Source organism: Juglans microcarpa x Juglans regia, chromosome 7D (assembly GCF_004785595.1).
Source record: "Juglans microcarpa x Juglans regia isolate MS1-56 chromosome 7D, Jm3101_v1.0, whole genome shotgun sequence".
Taxonomy (NCBI): domain Eukaryota; kingdom Viridiplantae; phylum Streptophyta; class Magnoliopsida; order Fagales; family Juglandaceae; genus Juglans; species Juglans microcarpa x Juglans regia.
This window is the reverse complement of record NC_054606.1, coordinates 10,610,257-10,633,872: the sequence shown is the minus strand read 5'-3', so window position 1 is coordinate 10,633,872 and position 23,616 is coordinate 10,610,257. Positions and strand designations below refer to the sequence as shown.

General features: G+C 35.8%; 1 protein-coding gene across 2 annotated transcripts; it reads left to right on the top strand.

Moving 5' to 3' along the window:
- Nucleotides 1-1,774: 1,774 nt before the first annotated feature.
- Nucleotides 1,775-15,941, top strand: LOC121239234 (V-type proton ATPase subunit a1-like). Of its 2 annotated transcripts, XM_041136426.1 has the most exons (18): nucleotides 1,775-2,246; nucleotides 3,160-3,204; nucleotides 4,597-4,719; nucleotides 4,925-5,032; nucleotides 8,177-8,287; nucleotides 8,373-8,546; nucleotides 8,764-8,901; nucleotides 9,257-9,364; nucleotides 9,483-9,590; nucleotides 9,729-9,877; nucleotides 9,992-10,145; nucleotides 10,901-11,061; nucleotides 12,247-12,453; nucleotides 12,559-12,742; nucleotides 12,833-12,916; nucleotides 14,222-14,415; nucleotides 14,521-14,580; nucleotides 15,241-15,941. In XM_041136426.1, exons 1-18 carry the CDS (start codon nucleotides 2,103-2,105, stop codon nucleotides 15,443-15,445), a joined length of 2,457 nt encoding a protein of 818 aa, XP_040992360.1. In that variant the 5' UTR covers nucleotides 1,775-2,102; the 3' UTR covers nucleotides 15,446-15,941. The 2 variants fall into 2 exon arrangements, with proteins under 2 accessions (XP_040992360.1, XP_040992361.1); XM_041136427.1 differs by lacking the exons at nucleotides 1,775-2,246; nucleotides 3,160-3,204; nucleotides 4,597-4,719 and adding an exon at nucleotides 7,648-7,699 and having other exon boundaries at nucleotides 4,928-5,032.
- Nucleotides 15,942-23,616: the final 7,675 nt, after the last annotated feature.

Sequence of the window (23,616 nt, the reverse complement as noted above, 5' to 3'; positions counted from 1 at the left end):
CACAACAGTAACATAAGTCTGATAGATGTTCATACTTGAAGAATATTTTTGATGCTTCTCTATTGGAAAGAGCTAGATTGAAGCTTTTGGGTAGAGGTTGATTGACATTAATCTCCACTTTAATCAATTGAAAACATCTTAGTGCAACTCCAAAAATGGAAAAATCATCTACTTCAACGAGGTTGCCCAACACTAAACCTATGTTCTCTTAATTATGTTTTGAGAGAATCTGTAATTGTAAGCCATGGATTTGAACCTAGAAGATACAACAATTAAGAGCCACTTCATAAATAGACTTGAAGGCCAAAGTCGAAGTACCATAGGAAAACCTTTGAAATTCCACGAACAGTTTGCTAGGACTCGCTCTTTTTCTTGGTAGGTTGAGAATGTGAATATGAATGTGTTGGTGTCTATGGCTGCGTTAGGATGTTTAATTGAGTTAAGTTGAGATGATAAAATATTGTTAGAATATTATTTTTTAATATTATTATTATTTTAAAATTTGAAAAAATTGAATTATTTATTATATTTTGTGTTGAAATTTAAAAAAATTATAATGATGAGTTGAGATGAGTTTAATAATCAAACGTACTTTTTTCGATCATGAGACCTATCATGAAGCTCCAAGCAACCTTTATAGTTGCTTGAAAGGTGTGTTTGTTAAAGAGGATTTGAAGAGATAATTCTTTCTACCAGAACTAAATTTGAGAAGTGGGCCGTTGGGACTATTTCTACTTCTCACTTGCCAATATCTAGCAATAAAAAAATGGAACCGAGAGTCATGTATTTATTGGTTCCTTGTCAACACGGAAAAAAAAAAAAATGAAAAGGTACTAATTAATAATGTTGAATTTTGTGACATGGACTTTATAACTCAGTTTTTATAAGAGCAAGTGATTCTATATACAATTGTTGTAAGAAGAAAATTAACCTTTTCATCTTTGAATTAGTACTTATTGTGTACATCATCGATTTAGACTTGTCTGATAAAATATATGGAAGATTACCTAAAGAACATAATGAAAAATATTTTTTTTCATCATGAAGTTTATCATTCAAGTTAATGCACCATATTTAAATATTTTTTTTTTATTTAAATGGTCTATTTACAAAATTATTTAAAACTTGTTATATCAATTTGTGCAATTGATTATGATAACATTAGGATAATGAGTACAGTTGTGCAGGAAGAAAGATGATCAGTCGCTGTTCAGTCCATTCGATACCGTGCTTTCTATTATGTTAACGCTTTCCCAATCGATGATCTTGAAAAAGAAAATACGAATCCCTCCAAAAAATATCTCAATACAACAAACTGCAATGCACTTACTTTTACCGCCTCTAGCGATGTTGCCACAATTCGCATGGCTATGTGAATTGTAAAAAACTGTCTCTTAAGACGACGTCCTCTTAGTAGGGCAAGTGTGGGGACGAAGAAATTGGTCTCGAAATCTTTTTTTTTTTTTTTTTCCTCCACCTTTACACTATAGTTATTATACTGAGACTTTGTTAAGGAACCCTCCTCTTCATATATAACTTTTTTTTATCTGAATGATTTTTTTTTTTTAAAAAAAGTCATATCTACGTCAAAGGCGGAATACAAAAATATAGATAATTCAAAGTGAAAAATAAGAATTTTGATGTGTAAAATGTAAATTAAAAAAGAAACATGCGATGGTTAGGAACGGAAACTGTAATTTCAGTTACAATTAGATTAATTTTTATTGTTTTTTGGAGTGTTGACTGTTTTTTTTTTTGGTATGAAAGGGGATGGATCTAAACGCCAATATTATTCACGAGATCCAGCGACCTTTGACCCCGACTACCACCACCACTTCAACACAATCAAGTGCGTTATTTATTACAAATTTGCAACTTCCAATAAGTTTCGTAAAGTAGAGCGAATTCTTTCGATGGAGATGGTAGTTGTTGGGGGAAGACTGAAACCATAGTTCCCCAAATAAACGCCACCAAACGGACGCCACGGAGACGAGAGAGGAAGGGAAGGAGGACGCTTCAGATCTGAAGTAAATCAGGAGAACAAGTTGTTGATGCTTGGTTCCCGGGAAAATTGAAAAGAAAAGGAAGAAGATTAAGAAATTATGGAGAGGTTCGTTGACAACTTGCCGCCCATGGATCTGATGCGCTCTGAGAAGATGACTTTTGTTCAGCTCATCATCCCCGTCGAGTCCGCTCACCGAGCCGTCTCTTACCTTGGCGAACTCGGCCTCCTCCAATTCCGAGACGTAAGTTTTGACTCCGATCTGGACTTGTGTTAGATTTCGCATTGGCGGTTTCGCCGTTGTTTCTGAGACAATTGAGGAAGCATGGAACGATATTTAATTCGAGTATCCCGGGGGGGGGGGGGGGGGTACGTCGTTTTGGTAGTGTTTGGGTAGTGAGATTTGGTAGATTTATTAGAATTGGGACTTTTGATTGCTTCTCTTTCCTGCATTTTCTTTGTAATCGAACAGAAAATCTCTTTTTTTTTTTTTTTTTTGATCTAGTATAGTTTTAGAAGCATAATATTTATGTATGTTTATAAGATTGGGCAACTCTGATGTGGACTTTGCGTGAGGCAGTGAGAGGCTGTGCCAAGCCATATAGTGATTTGTCAAAAGGCCATTATTGAGCCAATGGAGGCAAGCGTGATATTGGTTTATGAGATATGTGCATGGGTTCAGCGTGATATTGAACCGTTCAGGTCTTGCGCTTCTTAAACTGGTTGAGGCTTGTACCAATTTTTTGCTGGATTGCAGCTGAGCTGAATTAAAATAAATCCTTACTAGATTTAAGTTGCTTGACTAACATGAAAGTCTTAGGAGATTGAACTACAATTTTCCCTTTCTACTTAAGATTATCATGCAAATCCATTTTTCTGTAGTTTCATTTTGTAGTCTAAACTCAAATTTATTAGAAGTACCTAGTGATTGGAATCAATACTTTAAGGGATAACAGGGAACTCCATTTTGAAAATGAATGGGTTTTACTTTTGATGTTTTGTTTCCTGTCACACATAGTATAGCAGAATAAGCTTTTGGCCTTTCGGATGAAAGAAAGCGTCATAAAAAAAAAAAAGGGTCCTATTGAAAGGAATTATGCTTTACTCAGGAAATTAATAATCACATATTCTCACTCTCGTATTATTTTTCTTGGCAGTTAAATGCTGATAAAAGCCCTTTCCAACGAACATTTGTTAATCAGGTACCTTCTTGGTGATGATTACAACTACTGCTTCAATCTAGATGCTTTAGACTGCAAAATCTTTCTCTAGTAATTCTGTTTTATCTTGGTAACTTAAAAAGTATTAAACATTAGTTTAGTTTTATATAAGAATTTGGTAATCCCAGTGAATAGGATCTGATGTGCGCTTTATATGCTTCTTGTTGATATTACACCGGTGAACTCATAAGAACAAGCATTTTAACACCATACTTTGCTTATATATATATATATATATATCTATAATTCCCTAAGGGTTTCCATTTTTGTTCATTTGGACGTAAGTATATAAAGAAAATGATTTGGGATGGGATGTGCCCCTCTACGCTCTTTATAAAATGAAATAATTATAATAAAGTAGTTAAAGGAAATGATTTAAATTGATGAAATTTGTGGATCTGAACTGATTGGTCATCAAACAAAATCATAGATTTGAAATATTAGGCATTAGACGTTATTTCAAATAGATAACACTATTTTTGTCGGAGCAAAATCCTCAAAGCTCATTCCATATTCTGTTGTTAAATTTGTATAAAGCAACTTTTCCTTAGGGTAGGTTTGGATAGTGAGTTGAGATGAGATGAGTTGAGATGAAAGTTGAAAGTTGAATAAAATATTGTTAGAATATTATTTTTTAATATTATTATTGTTTTGGGATTTAAAAAAGCTGAGTTGTTTATTGTATTTTGTGTGGGAATTTGAAAAAGTTGTAATGATGAGATGAGATGAAATGTTTTTTGTATCCAAACCTAGCCTAACAATTTTTCTTCATATCCTTAACCCCACAGCCAAATGTAACCTACTATAAAAGCCCTAAATTTATCTTTGCAAAGATATTTCTATTAATATTTTCTTTTTCAGTAATGTGTGTATACCTCTTGAACTTAGGTCTGCAACTAAGGCGTCGTTTGGATGTCAAGATGAGAAATTTGTAAATAGTAGTGAAATAGTTTGTGAATGGTAGTGAAATGGCTCGAGTTAAAATGTTTTATTAGATTTTGGAAAAGGAGAGAGAAAAAGTTGAATAAAAATATTATAAAGTTAAAATATTGTTAAAATATAATTTTTTAATATAATTTTTGTTTTGGGATTTAAAAAAGTTGAAATTATTTTTTGTGTTTTGTTTGGAAGTTTGGAAAAATTTTAATGATTGTGTAATGATTAGATGAAAAAGTTAAAAATTTGAAATTGAAAGTATTTGTGTATGATTGATGTTTGGGAAGAAAATGAGATGAGATGTGTTGAGATAGCTATCCAAACAAGGCCTAAATGATACCTGGTGAATTTTCTGAAGTGATTGAGCTTCTGGAATTATTTACCGTTTTGTTTCCTATATTTGAGATAGATCTTAATCCATTTGAGAGCTTTTTACAGGCGAAGCGATGTGCAGAGATGTCAAGAAAGCTACGATTCTTTAAAGATCAAATTAGTAAAGCCAGTCTACTATCCTCTGCACATCCTGTTATCCAATCTGATATTGAGCTGGAAGAATTAGAGGTTATTTTCTCTATTAATGCTCTTTCTCTACAGATAAGTGTGTGTATTTTTGTGTTGTTCCCAGTCTTTGCCTTGGAATTTTTATGGTGTCAGTTAGAGCATGGAGCAGTGTTTGAAGGCACTGACCTAGTGCCACCTAATGTAGGGATGCCCTCCATTGGAATCCTATAATGTGTGTTATATATGTTTTTTCTCTTGATTCCAGATACAACTTGCAGAGCATGAGATTGAGCTAATTGAAATGAATGCTAATGGTGAGAAACTTCGACTATCATATAATGAGCTCTTGGAGTTCAAGTTAGTATTGCAAAAGGTAAATTTCTTGGCCTACACGTACATGCACACTCCACGTATATTTACAGTGTAGTTATTATGTGCTAGAGAATCCTATCCATTATCCATTATACAACTAACTAAGAAAAGTGGAGATGTAGATAATATCATTATCTACATCTCCACTTTTCTTACTTAGCTGTATGAAGCCTTTTTGATAAGTAAACCTTATTGATAGTAAAAGGCATAGCCCAAGTACACAGGAAATATACACAGAACACGCTTAATAACCACTAAGCACTAGTGATAGATACAAGCAAATTATGAAAACTATTCCCATTACAAACAATGACCGAAGTCCAAGAAAGAAGAGTTGAAAAGGAATCTCTTCAACTCATCCAAGGAACGCTCCCGATCGTCGAAGCACCTACCATTTTTCTCCATCCACAAACACTGCATAATACAATGAGGAATCATTTCCCACACAGCAGTGATGTGAACATTACCCAAGTCCACTACCCTTCCGGGCATAACCCATGCCACACCAGTCCGGTTAAAGATCTCATCCCTAAGAAACCTAGCCATCCCACAATGTAACAATAGGTGATCCACAGTTTCCTCGTTTTTCTTACATAAGGAACACCAATCCATAATGATAAGACCCTGTTTCCTCAAATTGTCAATGGCGAGAATTTTCCCAAGGAATGTAGCCCAATCAAAAAAGCAATTTTGGGAGGTAACTTACATCTCCAAATACTCTTCCAGGGAAAGTGGTCACTATGATAACCCGAAAGGGCCTTGTAAAAGGATCTCACCAAGAGTCTTCTACTCTCACTAGAGTCCAAATCATCCTGTCCTCCAGAACATTATCAAAAGTCAAACATACAATGAACTGAAAAAATCAACAAAGGTTTCAAGTTCCCAATCCTGAGCTGCTCGCAAGAAACAAACATGGACTAGGTAGAGCCATTGGATCAATCCAACAAATTAGCTGCTAAAGCCTCTTTGTCACTTGCAATCCGCTAGAGAGTGGGAAAAAACACGCTTAAGAGTCTTTGCACCACACTAAACATCATGCCAAAAATAAACACCAAAGCCCCTATCAGCCTCAAATCTGAAAAAGTTGGAACCCCCCTACTTTACAAATATTTTTCCACAACCCCACACCATATACCCCCTAACTTTGTTCAAACACCATCCTTTCTGATACTTCCATACATAGAAATCAATAACTACTCTCCACAAAGCCTCTCCCTCCCAGTGATACCTCTACAACCACTTTTCCAGGAGTGCCTTTCGAAAAGGATGAAGTTCGTGAGAAACCTTCATGATATCCTCCTCAACAACCCCTCAACAATCATGGAAGAAAGCCATAGATAACCCATCCAGACCCAAAGCTTTATCCTTAGCCATCCCACCAATCACTTGATAAATCTCATCCGCCTCAAAGGGTCTCTTCAACCAAATTGAACTTGACTGGTCAATACACTCAAAAGCCAGGCCATCAAGAGAATTGTATTGTGAGAAGACCTTAATAATTGACAATGCGGCTCTTAATAACATCATGATCCTAGCAAACCTGACCATCAACTTGACACATCTCAATGGCATTGTTCCTATGGCGAGAATTAACCACCTAGTGTTCTCGCCAAAGGGTTCGCGATTTTTGTCTCCATGAGATTTCTTCTATCAAAGCACCTTTTTGGGCTCCCAAGGTGATAAAGCTTTTCCTAAAAGACTCCTTAAAAATAATAGTCACCTCCCTCCCCTCCAAAATGTGCAAATACTCCAAAAGTGACCTCTTTTGACTATCAATATTCCCGAAGACATCAGCATTCCACGTCTTTAAATCCTTCTTCAAGGCTTTGACTTTTCCAGCCAAAATAAAACTTGGTGTGCCCACCATGAGATACGAGGACTAACAATGTCACCTTCTCCATAAATCCCTCAACTCTCAGCGCCACATATTTTCAAACTTGAAATATCTACTACCCTCGTGAATGTCCCCATAATCCAGAAAAATCGGGAAATGGTCCGAACAGACCCTAGGTAATCTCTTCTGGAGCAACACGTAGAGTAATGAGCCTCCCAAGAAGGGGCCAAGAATTTGTCCAAACGAGACCAAGCCCGATTGTTGGACCATGTGTACGTGCCCCCTGCCAGAGGTAAATTCACTAAATCCATATAAAAAATAAACTCAAAGAATTCAGTCCTAGCATGACTAAGCCGATCTTCTCCTGATCTTTTACTCAGGAACCGAGTGATATTAAAATCACCTCCAATATACCAAGGCAAGTCCCACCAACTGCTCAAACCAACTATCTCATCCCATAAAACCCTCCTATTTCTGTCCACATTCAGCCCATAAACTCTTACAGGCTTTGACACCACTTGTTAAAGAAAAGGGAAAAAGCCCCAATCTTTGACATCATATGGTGGGTATCACAAAAAATATTGCTAGGCTACAGGGCTAGTAATCTATCCGTTTCTGAGTTCTGATTAATTTATCAGTAATATTTCCCAACTACACTTATTGATGAGAAAAATAAAGAATTTACAAACCACAAAGGAAGTTTAGTCAAGAGACATTGGTGTTTGATTTTCTTTCAAAATTTTTATTTTTTTCAACATCTATTTTTGGAATATTCTTGTCAGATTAGAACTTTATGTGATGCATTGGTGCTCATTTACAAGCATTATTATCAAGGTAGGGTCTTGCTTTCACAGTCGGTTTTATTATTCTGTTGGTAATGCACTAGTTCCATAATTTAGCAAAGAACGTTCATTGGGAGACCTTAGGGATTTTTTCTTTAGTACTTTGAGCTTGTGGACTAAAACTTTTGTAATGGATGATAATTTCCAGAATTTGTTTTAGATTTCCTTTTGTTTTTAGAAAGTAGTAGGTATCTCTTTTGTATACGTCCTGTGTTCTTGGGCTTATGCCTATTCTTGGGAATAAAATCTCTTATTACTTATAAAAAAAAAAAATAAAGTTCGATAATTTAGCATCTGTTTCTTTATTCCATCGAGCTTATACTTTTAATGGTTTATATAACTCTCTTATACATTAAGGTCATTTTTATTTTTGAGAAGGTATAATATATGACTCTTACATTCGAAATCTAATGTCAAATGATTGTTTCTCCTATCCCGTCTCCTATATGGATTGTGGGGGCAACTCCAGGCAGTAGGCTTTCTTGTATCAAGTGGTAGTCATGCAGTTTCAGAAAGAGAATTAGATGAGAATGTGTACTCAAAGGATGACTATGTTGAGACAGCATTGCTACTTGAGCAGGTACTTGTTCATATGCCCAATAATGTTGGAGCTATTGTTTAGTTTAGAATGTGGTTACATTTTTCATCAGTGATTCATTTTACAGGAGATGCGATCTGGGAGATCAGAACAATCTGGTTTAAGGTTTATTAGTGGGATTATATGTAAATCCAAAGTTCTTAGATTTGAAAGGATGTTGTTTCGTGCTACAAGGGGCAATATGCTTTTCAATCAGGCATCGGCTGATGAAGAGATCATGGATCCCGTGTCAAGTGAAATGGTCTGCTTACTTCTCATTATTGTTGATTGCTTTGATAATTTCTGTTGCCCTTGATTTTGCTGTCTGCAAAATGTGGTTGTGATTCCAATTCTTAATACTTGAGTTTCTACATTCATGTCCCTTTTTATACTGACCTGGTTGATTTTGTTGTTTCTCAAAAGAAGCTATTGAATCATCTTATGCTGCCATACTAATTCCTCTGAGTTGACCCTTGCAGGTTGAGAAAACCGTATTTGTAGTCTTTTTTTCGGGTGAGCAGGCAAAAACAAAGATTCTTAAAATTTGTGAAGCATTTGGGGCAAATTTCTATCCTGTTCCCGAAGACATAACTAAGCAGAGGCAAATAACTAGAGAAGTAAGTATTCTGACAGGGATGTTGGCTCTATTTAGTTTTATTGGGAAAAAAATTAAAAATCTCAAAGTTAAATTTTTTATGTTTCTTTTCTCATGGGGTCTTCTCATTCTGCTTCATTTTTTTATGAGTATACCCCTGTGGGTTATTGATTTGCTCTTTCTTTTTCAGGATGTCCATACTCAGTTTTCATAGAATGATATTGTTCAGGACTATTTAGAAGTTATTAAAAATTTGACTGAACTCAACTTTGCCTTCCTCTAACTCTTACCTAATGTTACTAATATCGGTAGTTATCAACTATAATAATAATGGGCACTCTATTATTTCGGCCAAGAGCTCAAGCTTTTTGTTACAGGTTTCATCACGTCTTGGTGAATTGGAGGCCACTTTGGATGCCGGGATCCGTCACCGAAACAAGGCCCTAGCTTCCATAAGTATCCACCTGGCAAAATGGATCAGCATGGTAAGCTTCAGAGAATTTTCGTCTTGTTTAGTTAGTGACTTCAGATGTGATGACATGAGAGTGATTTATCATTATTGTGATACTAATAACTATTTTCATGTTTCCTATACTTTCCCAGGTAAGAAGGGAGAAAGCTGTCTATGATATATTGAATATGCTAAATTTTGATGTCACAAAAAAATGTCTTGTTGGAGAGGGCTGGTGCCCTATATTTGCAAAAAATCAGGTAAATTGTTTTGCTTTCTGACTATTATGATATTTTTTTGGTTAAATATGTGCTTTGCAGTTACTTGAATTTTACTTGTTGATAAATACTTTCATGCTTACGGTTACTTTAAATTTTTTTTTTCAAATGACTCAACAGATTCAGGCTGCACTACAACGTGCAACATTTGATAGCAATTCACAAGTGGGCATAATATTTCATGTGATGGATGCTGTGGAATCACCTCCTACATATTTCAGAACCAACAAATTTACAAATGTATTTCAAGAAATTGTTGATGCATATGGGTAAGTAAAAAATGCTACTCATCAGAGGGGAGGGTTGAAACGTGCTGCTATCATTTATGTTGGACAGGTCTTTTTCTTTTTGATTAGAGACATAATGAAACAATTTGTATGCAGCGTTGCAAGATATCAGGAAGCAAACCCTTCTGTTTACACTGTTGTTACGTTTCCGTTTCTTTTTGCTGTGATGTTTGGGGACTGGGGTCATGGAATATGCTTGTTGCTGGGAGCAATAGTTCTTATAGCTCGTGAAAGCAAGCTTAGTACACGGGTATGTTCTTTTATGTGTTCAAAGAGGCAAAAAATACTTGGCTAGTGCTGTATTACAATATGTCCTGCATTTTGTATTACCAGGGGTTGATTGTTAGCGGCTGATGAAAATGTAATACGCCATATAGTCATAATAATCCTCAAAAAAAAAAAAGTCATAATAATGCTAAAAACATGCTTTGAGCTCAACTGTGATAGTCGTAGCCACCACAATAGCATTATTTCCACTGATTCCCACATCTTTGATGGCTGCCACTGGTACTGTTTCTACTCCACTCAGTAAGAGCTTATGTAATTAAAGCAACAATGTTTGCCATAGGGGTATTGGTAATTGAAGCAGCACTGCAAATTGATGGTAGCAGGAAGAGAAATTCTGTTCCATTTGTGGGAGAATTGAATTAGCGTACAGCTATTAATCCTTTCCCCTCTAATGGGTGATATCTCTTTTTGGGAGGAACATTAGGAAAATAATAATGCTGCTGAACTATTTTTTTAATGGATGACCTTGATGATGATCACCATGTGGTGATTTTTTTTTTTCCGTATTTTTTAGTGTCGGGGAACCTCTCCAAGGCAGGGCCCTTCGTATTTGAAAATGAAGCAAGGATGTGGTCATAATATTTTCAGGATAAACTATTTTTGGTATAAACAAGTGTGGCCGTTAACTTTGTATGCTTCTAGAAGTGCATCTGACACAAGGGAATTTGTGTTAACCACATGAGTCTTAACACCTGATGTCATACATGCTTCCTGCAGAAACTTGGAAGCATTATGGAGATGGTCTATGGTGGACGCTATGTGCTTCTTTTGATGTCTCTATTTTCAATTTACTGTGGGTTGATTTACAATGAATTCTTCTCTGTTCCTTTTCACATATTTGGTGGGTCTGCTTACAAATGCCGAGAGACTTCATGCGGGTAGGTGTTATCTATCCCTTTCTCAGATCTCTGATTAAATTAAAAATTTCTGGTGTTAATTGTAATATTCTTGTACTTCCTGATGCATATATTATCTGGTGCAGTTTTACCTGGTGCATTTCTCAGATCTCTGATTAAATTAAAAATTTCTGTTTTATCTATCCTTTGGCTGTTTTAGTGGAAATCTACATTGCAGCATTGGGCAGATTTGCTTTTGTATTTTATGTTGTTTCTTTGCATCTTAACTTTGTAACAAACATGGCTTGTAGAATTTTTTGTTTTTAAAATGAGCAAAAGGCAATTGTATGTGGATTAATTCCTAGTTGGGTGCTTTCTCTTGTATACATCTTGTGTGCTTCGGTTGCGCCCTTTGCATTTAATAAATTGGCTTATCACAAAAAAGAAAATGAAAAAAAAAAAAAAGGAATTGGGGAGGGTTGGTTAAATCTTTATCAGGTTAGTCTAGGGTGTGTTCACCGTCACCATGATGGTGAATCTGCTTGATGCCATATAATCTGTAAGCAGACTGTGTTCAATTGCATTAATACGTTTTCTCTTAGATTTTAGTCATCTTTACACTCTTGTGGAGAGATTTTTGTTGCGAGGAAGTTTGATTTTCCATTGGATAGTTTTTATTTTTTGTAATTTAACCCTCAACACGGCTTTTTAAATACCATTAAGTTTAGTACTGGGCAATGACCTTTTTTTTTTTTTTTTTAGATTGGCACTGGGTGTTCAGGAACAACGTCTCGACTAATCCTGAGTACTAGGCAATGACCTTTAAATTTAGTAGTTTTTTTCAGGTGTCATTGAGATTGAAAGCTTTTCATATTTATTCATTATTCATTTTTTTTATAAGTAAAACTTTATTAATAGAAAAAGGCATAGCCCAAGTACACAAGGAAGTATACACAGAATACGCCTAAGCATCACTAAGCACTAGTGATGGACACAAGCAAATTCATTTTTCTCATATTGTTGAACTCCCGAGACGTTCTTGTCGATTCTTAGGCATCTCATGTATTCTTTTGCAAATTTGTTGTCTTCAGCACCTGCCTTTCGAACTTAAATAGGTTCTTAGCTCTTTTATGTTATATGGCTGTATATATTCAGAACCTTTTTTCTTAAAAGAATTTGGTCATGCAGCTGTCTAGTTTTATAATTAACGTCTGTTCCTCTTGTCAGGGATGCAAAGACCACTGGCTTAGTTAAATACCAAGATCCATACCCATTTGGTGTGGATCCCAGTTGGCGAGGAAGTCGTTCAGAGCTGCCTTTTTTGAATTCTCTGAAAATGAAGATGTCGATTTTGTTGGGTGTGGCCCAGATGAATTTAGGAATCATATTAAGTTACTTCAATGGACACTTTTTTGGCAGCTCGCTGGATATAAGGCATGTCCCCTTCACCCTTCCTCTTGCTCTTACACCCACATTTAGTCTCAGCCCTTCTTCCTGAGGGAATTCAAGTGCGGAGCTAACTCTGCATCTTGTTGATAGGTACCAGTTTGTGCCACAGATGATATTTCTTAACAGCCTTTTCGGGTATCTTTCACTTCTTATCATCACAAAATGGTGCACTGGTTCTCAGGCAGACCTCTATCATGTAATGATTTACATGTTCCTGAGCCCCACTGATGATCTTGGGGAGAATCAGTTGTTTTGGGGCCAAAGACCTCTCCAGGCATGATCTCCATTCCATTGTTTCTGAATGTGTTGACTTAATTTTTTTTTTCTGTCATTCTATATGGTAATTAATGCTCAAATTTTGCAGATCATTTTATTGCTCTTGGCCATAATCGCAGTTCCATGGATGCTTTTTCCAAAACCTTTCATTTTGAAGAGGCTTCATACTGAGGTACAATAATTTATACTTGCCTTTAATATATTTTTTGCTCAGAAGTATAGCTTCTCCTACCTACCTTCAACCTATGTTTATACTTACAAAATAATATCTAGAGCTATATAATAGGAAAAATTATTGATGTTTACATTTACTCTTCATTCTTCCTAAACAATTTCCATAGTTTCCTCCTGCGGTGGACAGTTTCAACCTGATTTTTCTGCTTGTAATATTAGATCGTCCCAAATGTGTGGCTAAATACATTTCTTTAAAATCTCTACAATGTGTAGTGGCTTATCTCCGGTCAAAATTGTGCTTATGACAATTTTCTTAAGAGTAGTTGAGCTATATGGGTCTGTGTATGACTCATTGCTCCAACTACTGGGCCCACTACTTCTCCCACTTTTGGATTAGACACCATTATTGTCCGCATCAGCTGCACCTAACATCACATGGATACCATTAGCGTACATGGAATTCTTATTTGGGAGTTTATTCCGTTGATGTAAAAGAAGTGTTTCTTGCATCCCTCAACGGGCCATTTCTTCTCACCCTTCTGGATTAGATACCCATATCATGCTCATCACGTGCACCCTTATCACATGGGTTAGGTATTAATAGACATTTTCCCATGAACTAACATGCCATAGAAGTAATGGAATTCGATTTTGGGTATGAGAGAAATGCATTGCTTGACTCATTATGGTGCGTGATACGTTTTATATTTCATGGCAATATGTGAGTCCATAAACTGTTGAGAGTCTATAGTAATAGCTTGTTTGACACTAGGTGAAGTTTAACTATACCACTTGCTTCAATGGGGGAGGGGGATCTTGTGGTGCAGTGCTAGGTAGACAAATAGGTTAGTGGCGATTTTGGATTTTTCAAATTGTCTGCCTTCTATGCCTTGGAATGTTCAGATGCTTATATAGTCATCATTTTTATGAAAGACTCAATAATGTTTCACTTAATATGGTACTTGGTGGACTTATCATTTGAACATATCTGAAACTTTTATCTGAAGGGTAAAAAAGCATGGATATAAAATTTGGTTGCAGCGTCCCGTTATGTATCCACATTATGTGCTCCTATTAAGCATCCTTGAGTGCTAGTAAAGCAATTGATTTGATTCATGTAATATGCGTTGCACGTATTCCTCATAAATTGTCGATTGCAATCCTTAATCCCATACTGGTCTGTGGACCCAAAATCAGTTTTAATCTAGTATTTTACTCATGTCTCTACAATAGCTGTAACTGTGGGGAGATACATTAGGGCTTGAAAGGTTGAAAATTGAGTTATCTTGATGGATATTGCCAGAGATTTCAAGGTCGCAGCTATGGAATACTAGGTACCTCTGAGATGGATCTTGAGGTTGAACCTGATTCTGCAAGGCTACATCATGAGGACTTCAATTTTAGTGAGGTCTTTGTGCACCAAATGATACATTCTATAGAGTTTGTTCTGGGTGCAGTTTCAAATACAGCATCATATCTTCGACTTTGGGCTTTAAGGTGCTGAGACTGTTATCCTCTAATCTTTGTTAGTCTCTTTCTTCTTTTCTTTTCTTTTTTAATCATTGTTGTCTAATTGATCTTTCTTGCTTGCTGCAATTACAGCTTAGCACACTCGGAATTGTCAACTGTTTTCTACGAGAAAGTCCTCCTGCTTGCTTGGGGGTGAGTTTTAATTTTTATGACTTTTGCATAACGTGCTATTTGTTTGCATCGAGCAAAATGTGTATGTTGGGGGAGGGGGGGTGATGAGAGACTGAAAATTTAGTCAAGATTGTGGGAGAAGGGGGGCCTTTGAATTAATTTGAAGAAAGTGATCTTACATGCAAGTAATAAGATATGGAAGTCTCTGATCTACATTGCGTCCCGACATTTAGTTTGTAGTTATGCCCGAATTTCGTCAGAGTAATTACAACCATTAAAGCTATAACAAGGTTCTATTGCTACTTGTTTTTCCAGTTGTGTACAGACCTTGCATAAATGAAAAAATAAGCTGTAGTTGGATGGATTGATTTGCTTTAATCAATATCTTGTTTTAGTGAAGAAAAATTTAGTTTTCTATTTAATTTTGGTTTTTTATTTAATTTTTTATTTATCCATCTATTTTCTTCATTTAACAGTTTGAGAACTTCAATTGAAAACACTTAATACATGCTACAAATACATTATACTCTGTCGTATCTTGTTGATCCACAACATTTTCACTCAGTTTCTATAACCATTCACGCGTTTGAGTACAATTAGTCATATACCCTCTGTTATAAATGCGACTGGTTTTGCTTGTTCTTTTGTGAGTGATATTACCGTTATGGATGGTTATGACAGGTATGACAACATCATCATCCGGTTATTTGGGCTAGCCGTTTTTGCCTTTGCGACTGCCTTTATATTACTCATGATGGAGACTCTCAGCGCTTTTCTTCATGCCCTGCGTCTTCATTGGGTAGAATTTCAAACCAAATTCTATCATGGTGATGGGTACAAATTCAGACCTTTCTCTTTTACCACCTTAATCGAGGATGAGGACTAGTCGTCCATCTCCCACATTTCATTTTGCTTTAAGTTTCTGAAAAGAAATGTAGTATTTAGAGGCATGAACATCGCCAAAAGAAGCAGCCCGGATTGGACGTTGGTTTTCTCTAACACTTTATTTCGATGTAGAACCATAAACCCTGGCTCGTATTCTTTGGATGTACTGGCATAAAAGGGCTCTGCTAAGAGCCATGACCAAGAAATTTTTTTTTTTTCTTTTCTCTTTTATTTTTGGGGAGGGGGGACGCTCATGTTGTAAAGAGGAGGTGGGAATAGATGTAGAATTTCTGGATTCTGGTTCTTTGAGAAGGCAGAATTACAAAATCTTATACACACACAAAAGCTAGGGTGGATTTTACTAGGAATTGAGCCTTTTTCTATTTGTAACTCTTTGATGTAATGGTTTTTCATCACAGTTTTAATGAGTCCCATTTTTGTAAGGATCTAGTATTTTGGTTAATTCCATATGCGGCTGCAACCGTCTTAATATTCAACCATATTATCGTACAAATTCTAATCTATAATGATGATAGGTTTGTTTTTATTGTTGAATTGCTATGATGTTATGAAGCTATGGATACTGTTATGCTTCTTAGTCACAAAGGTAATGCAGCATGTTGTCCATTTAGACTTCTTGTTAATCGATTATGCATGTTCATTTTGTATGCCAAACTCTCATCTCAGGAGGATAAATGTCTATAGATTCTTGGGTAAACATGTAAATTACTTCTCATTTGCACATTTTCCCATCAATCCTTAAAAATGTAGATTTCTATGATTTGGGCCGTTTAGATCGAATGTTTTTTTTTTTTTTTTTCCCCACTCCTATTAATAACACCCTTATTTTATCTTGATTTTTTGAATGCACACCCGCTTCTACCAATTTTCTTTTCGAGTTTTACTATTCATAAGCCTCACATACCACATTTTCTTTTATTTTTTTATTTTTAATTTTTTTTTTTGGTTTTATTCGTCTTAAAATAATTGAATTTTTTTACTCATTATCTAGATACTACACATTTGGTAAGAGAAAAAAATTAAAAAAAAAAAATTAACAAAAAGAGTGGTATATAGTATGTGAAGGTTATGAATAGAATAAATCTCACTCTCAACTTATAAAGAAAGAGAAAAGCGATCAAATTGGTTCACCATCAAAATTCTTTTTGGGAAGGGTCACATTGGCAACGATGTTAGTTTGTCATGTAGTACTTGGCAAACCACGTTTGTGTCAAGTATATAAAACATTAGACGAATCCAGAAAACCATTTGAAAAGTAAAAAAAATATATAGCAATTAAAAAAAAAAAAAGTCTTGCACAACCTAAATTTGCTGGATGATCTTAAAGGAGTGCATATTTCTCATGCCTACCTTTTGTTGTCCACTCGAGAATACTATTCTATTTATGGAGTATAATGTAAAGAGCTCTTTCACATTCTGAATGGCAACCTAACGAAGTGGCACTTTCACAGTTTATATAAATTGATTACAAAAAGGATTTGCAATTTTGTTTAAAAAAAAAAAAACGAAACGAAAAGCGGAAATAGGGCTAAAATGGTGGTGATTGAAGGTCGATACTCTCTCCTTGGACGTGGGGACAATTCCACACTTGGGAAATACAGATGCTCCCTCAAGTGATTAAGTCACCCACCCTCCCAACATATTGGACTGAATCAATGAAGTGAAATTAATGAACGGTTTGGATAGTAAGACGAGATAAGATAGTTTTAGATGAAAATTTAATAAAATATTATTAGAATATTAATTTTTAATATTATTATTGTTTTGAGATTTGAAAAAGTCGAGTTTTTATTATATTTTGTATAAGAATTTAGAAAAATTGTAATGATGAGATAAAATAAAAAGATGAAATACTTCCACTATCCAAATAGATGAGCTTAGGGAATAGGGATGCATGATCGACCAACAACAGCCCCAAAAAGGAAGAATGACATGCTCATTTGCCCAACAACTGCGACGTACTTTCTCATGGCTGGCTTCCATATGCAAAATACTGATAGATCCACCAACTTAAATGGACAAAGGAATATGGACCAAACAATCCCAAAGCGAAAGTAATCTACGCTCAATAAATTTATAACATTGTATTAACATTGTTAGAAAATCTTGATTCAAACGATCTAACTTCATCCATAAGATGCATAGGTAGATTGGTTGAGAGATTGTCCTTGTCATTTGAAGAACCGACTTCATCCTTTACTCCAAATATGTCTGTCGGCAGAGGCATTTTGAGAGAGGAAAAACTTATCTATCTCTGTCCTAAATAGTAACCAGATAATAGAATCCAATATGATGATTATGTTATTTTTAGGGTGAGAGAAGGGACTTCCTAATTTGTTCAATTTTGAGTCATCTAATTACGGTTCAAAACAGATATAAATATTATATTAGTTCATAAGAAAAGAAATAAATACTACAAACACTCTTGATTTTATCGAGAGTCATTTCCTTCTTTGAAGGGTAAGGTAAAGATCTTTGCTTTTAGCAAATGTTTGCCTTTTAGACTTGTGTCTGAAGAGGTGATTGTTGATTCTTAATATGGAGGAAGAATTATCTCAGTTGTGGGAAGGCCTAAAACTCACGGAAGAAGAGAGGGTGGAGATTTCCTTACCGGAAGAAGTTGTTAAAAATTCCATTTCAAGGGGAAAGTAATGCCTTATAGCACTCATTTTTATGGAAAAAAGTGTAAACAAAGAAGCCTTTAGGTCTACCATGTCAAAAATTTGGAGTCCAGGAGGATGGATAGCCTTCAATGAAGTGGGGGAGAATCGATTTTTATTGGAGTTTCAAAAAGGGGCTGATAAAGAAAGAGTTCTACTTGGTAGACCATGGTCCTTTGATAGTCATATGGTCTGTATCCAGAGTTTGAAAGTAGTACCCTTCCTAATGATATTCTGTTTATTACTGAACCTTTTTGGGGTTTAGCTCCACAATATGCGATTAGCTACTATGACAAAAGAAAGGAGAGAAAGGATAGGCTCTGCAATTAGTGAAGTTATAGTAGTAGATGTTGGCAGGGAAGGTTGACATTACAAAACCATTGGCATGAGGGAGACTGTTAAACATTGGTGGGAAACAACTATGGATTGATTTCAAGTACGAAAGGATGCCAATTTTATGTTTTCACTATGCCATCCTTAAGTATAAGGAGAGGGCGTGTACAACATAAAAAATAAGGAATCATCCAATTGAGGCAGGAAGATCACAGTATGGCCGGTGGTTGAGAGCATCCTCAGTTAATTCGAGTGTTTATAGAGGCAGAAAATATGGGGATAGAACAGACAAAATCCAGACAAAGGCTCATCGGCATGGCAACTCCGATAAGGGAGAGCAGCAAATCTACAAATGAAAATGATGATTATTCATACTAAAATTGGTGGCACATTTAAAGGCCTCTCAAATGGAAGCAATTGCTGTAGATTCTGAAGACTATCCCAAGAAGCATCATGAGGCTAATAATATAAATACAAAGTAGGGATCCTCTCCAGGTCATGATCCTATCAATTGCGCAAATGGTAGTGATCCTGATATGGTTAGTCACCCTGAATTAGCTACTAGAGTGAATGGGCAATCAAAAGAAATGGAGGATAAGGAGCTATCTCATAGCATGAAGCTCGAAAAGATTAAAGACAAGCTCTCTTCTAGGACCATTGAGAGTCCTAGTTTGTGCACCAAACCAGTAAGTATTACTGAAAATTCTAGTATGGATTTGAACTTTACTGTTGCTAAATTTACAAAGAAAATTGGGTGGAAGAGGAGAGCAAGAAGGGCTCACCTATTAGAAAAAACATCTTTGACTTGTATGGACCAAATAGTGGTGATAGAGTAGTGAAGAAGAGAAGGAGGGATGACTGTGCAACTGTTACTTTGGACAATTCTCCAAAGAATTCCAAAACTAAGCTCAATCCTGAGAGGAGTATAAATCAGGATGAAATGGTGGAGGCTGTTGGGCAGCCTCACTAGCAGCAATGATTTACTTAAGCTGGAATTGTTGAAGGCTTGGGAACCCTCGAACAATTAGAGAACTTTATCTATTGGTGAAGATAAAGTGCCCTAACATAGTTTTCTTATAAAAACAAAAAGTGGTAGGGAAAGAGTGGAAATAATTAGAAATCAAATTGGTTTTGATCAAAGTTTTGTCATAGATAATAGAGGATGGAGTGGCAGCTTAGCAATATTTTGGAAGTCTACCATGAAGGCATTAGAATTTAGAAACTTTCACTAGGAAGCATATCTCTATTAAAGTCACTGAAAATGAAAGAGGGGGCGGAGTGGCTAACTACTAGTTTTTATGGCGATCCTACTACTGCTAAAAGACCATTAAGTTGGCAATTGCTTAAAGAGTTAAAACCCTTGGATAATAGGGTCTGGCTCTGTATGAGGGACTTTAATAAAATTCTTCAGCAACATGAGAAATATGGAGGAGCTGTTAGACCTTATGCGCAAATGAAATCATTTAGAGAAGCCATCGAGGATTCTGACTTAGGTTACAAAGTGGACAGATTTACTTGGAATAATAATAGAGAGGGGAATGATTTCACTAAAGAAAGACTTGATAGAGCATTGGAAAACTCTAAGTGGCTCAACCTCTTTTCTGAAATAAGTGTCAGCACTGTAGGAGTCTATAGCTCGGACCATAGTCCAATTCTTATCTCAATGAGTTATGGGCTAGAATCTATCAAAAGAAATAGAAGAATTTTTAGGTATAAAGCAAGCTGGGGTAGAAGAGGGGGAATGTAGTGATTTAATCAAAGCAGCTGCTCTTCAAGGTCAAATAATTATCTGAAAGCAGTTACAAAAGGCCAGAATAGGTGCAAAACTAGGTTGGTTAAATGGAGTAAGGAGGTACAAGGAAATCAGAAGGGAGATACTGAGGCTAAATTAGCACATGTTAAATCTCTTCAAGAATCTAACCTAGGTTTCCACATTGTGGAAATAAAACAGGTATAAAAAGAAATAGCTCTTCTACTTGAAGAATATGATTTGAAATGGAACCAAAGAGCTAAACAAAGATGGCTAAAGGAGGGGGACATGAATACATTTTTTTTTTCACAAATATGCTTATCAGAGAAGGTAGACAAACACTATCAATAACATCACTAATAAGGATGGCAATAAAACTACCTCTTCACAGGAGATGAGTCAAATTTTTCAAAATTTCTACCAAGAGTTGTTCACTATATCTGAGCCTAAAGAAATTGCAGAATGCCAAGCCTATGCATTCATTAGTTACTGAGGAGATGAATGCTATGTTGCTTCAAGAATTTTCTGCCATAGAGGTCAAAGAAGCTGTTTTCAAAATAAATCCTTTAAGTTCTCTTGACCTTGATGGTTTTCCAAAAGGATTTTTCCAAGAGCATTGGAACATAATTGGCCAAGATATTTGTGATGTAGTTCTGGTAGCCCTAAACTCTAATAGATGGACAGATGGCATAAATGAGACCTTTATAGCTATGGTTACACAGACCAAAAATCCCACAAAAGTCTCTGAGTTCAGGCCAATAAGTCTCTGCAATATAGTTTATAAGATCATTGCAAAAGTGCTGGCCAATAGATTGAGGACTATACTACCAATGATCATCTCCCCCACCCGAAGTGTCTTTATCCTTGGGAGATTAATATCTGATAATGTGATTGTTTCCTATGAATCTATATGCACACAATGCAAAGTAGAATGAAAGGGAAAGCTGGATACATGTCCTTAAAATTGGATATGAGTAAAGCATATGATAGGATTGAGCTGAACTTTCTTGAAGTTGTTATGAAAAGGATGAGTTTTGCTAGTAAAGGGGTTGATCTCATTATGAAGTGTGTCGTCACTGTTTCTTATTGACTACTACTAAATGGAGTTCCACAAAAAGCTTTTAAACCGTTAAAGGGCATTAGGCAGGGTGATCCTCTATCACCCTACTTGTTTATCTTATGTTTGAAGCTCTTGGCACGCTACTAATTAGAGCTGAAGAAACTGGAATAATTAATGATATTCCCATGGTAAGAGGACAACTATACATTAATCACTTAAGTAGATGACAGTTTGTTATTTTGCCAAACTAGTTCTTTGGAATCAAGTAGGATACTCTATCTACTGGAAGTTTATGAACAAGCATTTGACCAGAGATTGAATAAAGATAAAACATCTATATTCTTCAGCAATAATACTAGGAAAGAAACAAAAGACATAACTACTAGCATTGCAACCATTTGATCCATTGGTTCCTATGAAAAGTATCTTGGTTTGCCAGCTCTGGTAGGAAGATCTCGATCCAAATCTTTCAAAGGTATTGTGGATAGGGTGAGGAGTAAATTAAGCAACTATAAGCTGAAGTTTCTCTCTCAAGCTGGAAAAGAGATATTGATCAAATTAGTAATAAAAACCATCCCTACCTATAATATAAGAGTTTATAAACTTCCCAAAGGCCTTCTACAAGAGATTAACAAATTTATGCAAGGTTACTGGTGGGGTCAAATAGGCCAGGAAAGAAGAGTTCAGTGGACTAAATGGGACCATATGGAAAGGCAAAGTTAATAGGTGGGTTAGGATTTCGAGATTTTGAGAATTTTAACCTTGCAATGTTGGCAAAACAAGATTGGAGGTTGTTACAGTCCTCAAACTCAGTTGCTGCTCGAGTTCTCAAACTTAAATATTTCCCTAAAGTTTTCTTCAAGCAAAGATGGGCAGGAATCCATCTTTTGTTTGGAGGAGCATATTATTAATAATATCATTACTTGAGGAAGGAATCATTTGGAGAATTGGCAATGGAGAATCTGTTAGAATTTGGTCAGACAAATGGTTTCCTTAACCAAGTTCTTGTAGACCTCGTTATAAAAAAAAAAGTCTTTCAAGCCTTATAGTGTAGTGAAAATTCTAAATACAGAGACTAAAGTAGTTGAACTTATTGATGCAAACAAGAGGAGTTGGAGTCTCAATTTGGTCAAACAAGTTTTCTTAGATGTTGAAGCAGAGATAATTTGTCAAGTTCCCATAAGTCTAAGCAACAGAGCAAACCAAATAATGTGAAGGTGCATAGATAATAGATTCTTTACGGTCATGAGTGCATATCATCTTCAAGGTGAAGTATCAAAGTAGATCACAAGGCCAAACTTCTCAAAGCAACACAAAAAGAGAAAGATGGACTAAGATTTAGAAGCTGGCAATCCCAAATGCCAGAAATGTTTTGTTATGGAGAGCTTGCCTAAATGTGTTGCCTATTAAGCTAAACTTGTTCAAAAATAAAATAGTGGAAAATCCTCATTGTCCTTTTTGTTTACAGGAACCAAAATCTATTGAACATGCACTATGGGAATTTGTTGCTACAAGAGATGTGTGGGGGCAATGTTCAAAGAAGATTCAAAAGAGCAGATGAAATAAGGAGGAGATGAAATAAATGACAGTAGTGCTTTGGAAACTCTAGAGGAGAATAAATGATTTTGTATTTAAGGTAGTTCTCACCCACCCAAATTCTCTGGTGCAACATGTATACTAGCTACTGCAAAACTTTAGAGACTCTCAATGTAAGGTTACTAGTTAGGAAGCAATTGCAAATAGTCAGATAGGTGGATGGGAAGCTCCCCCAAGGAAATTTTTCAAAATCAATTGGGATGCTGTAGTAGATTGGATGAATTGCAGGGTTGGAATTGGGATTATAGTTCGTGATTGGGAGGGCAATATTATGGCAACAATGAGAGAAAAGAAAGATTTGTTTCTAGATTCTACGTTAGCAGAGACTTATGCAGCCCACCAAACAACAATCTTTGGCATTGATTTGAGACCGAGGAGAATAATACTAGAGGGGGATGCAATTAAAGTGGTAAAGGCTATTCAAGGATCAATGACAGATTTTAATTACACAGAAATGCTCGTATCTGATATCAAGTATAAGTTTCAAAGTTATGCTCAATGGTCGATTAAACATATCAATAGGGAATCAAATGTAGTTGCTCACACTTTAGGAAATAATGCTTTAGACATTCCTAATTTTTATGTTGACATGGAGGAAAGTCCACAATGTATTCAATTTCTTTTATAGAGGTCTTCATCAATGAAAGTCGATTGGTTTCAAAACACCCGACTTTGTCACCGCCGTCTAACAAAGCCACTTCACAACATATTATAATATCGCTTCCATTATAAAATAACATAATCATATTCTT

Excerpts from the sequence above, each read along its gene's own strand:
- LOC121239234 (XM_041136426.1), top strand. The coding sequence starts at position 2,103 with ATGGAGAGGTTCGTTGACAACTTGCCGCCCATGGATCTGATGCGCTCT. Across the intron at positions 11,062-12,246 it reads TGCCGAGAGACTTCATGCGG|GGATGCAAAGACCACTGGCT; the intron begins GTAGGTGTTATC and ends TCCTCTTGTCAG. Across the intron at positions 14,581-15,240 it reads GTCCTCCTGCTTGCTTGGGG|GTATGACAACATCATCATCC; the intron begins GTGAGTTTTAAT and ends TGGTTATGACAG.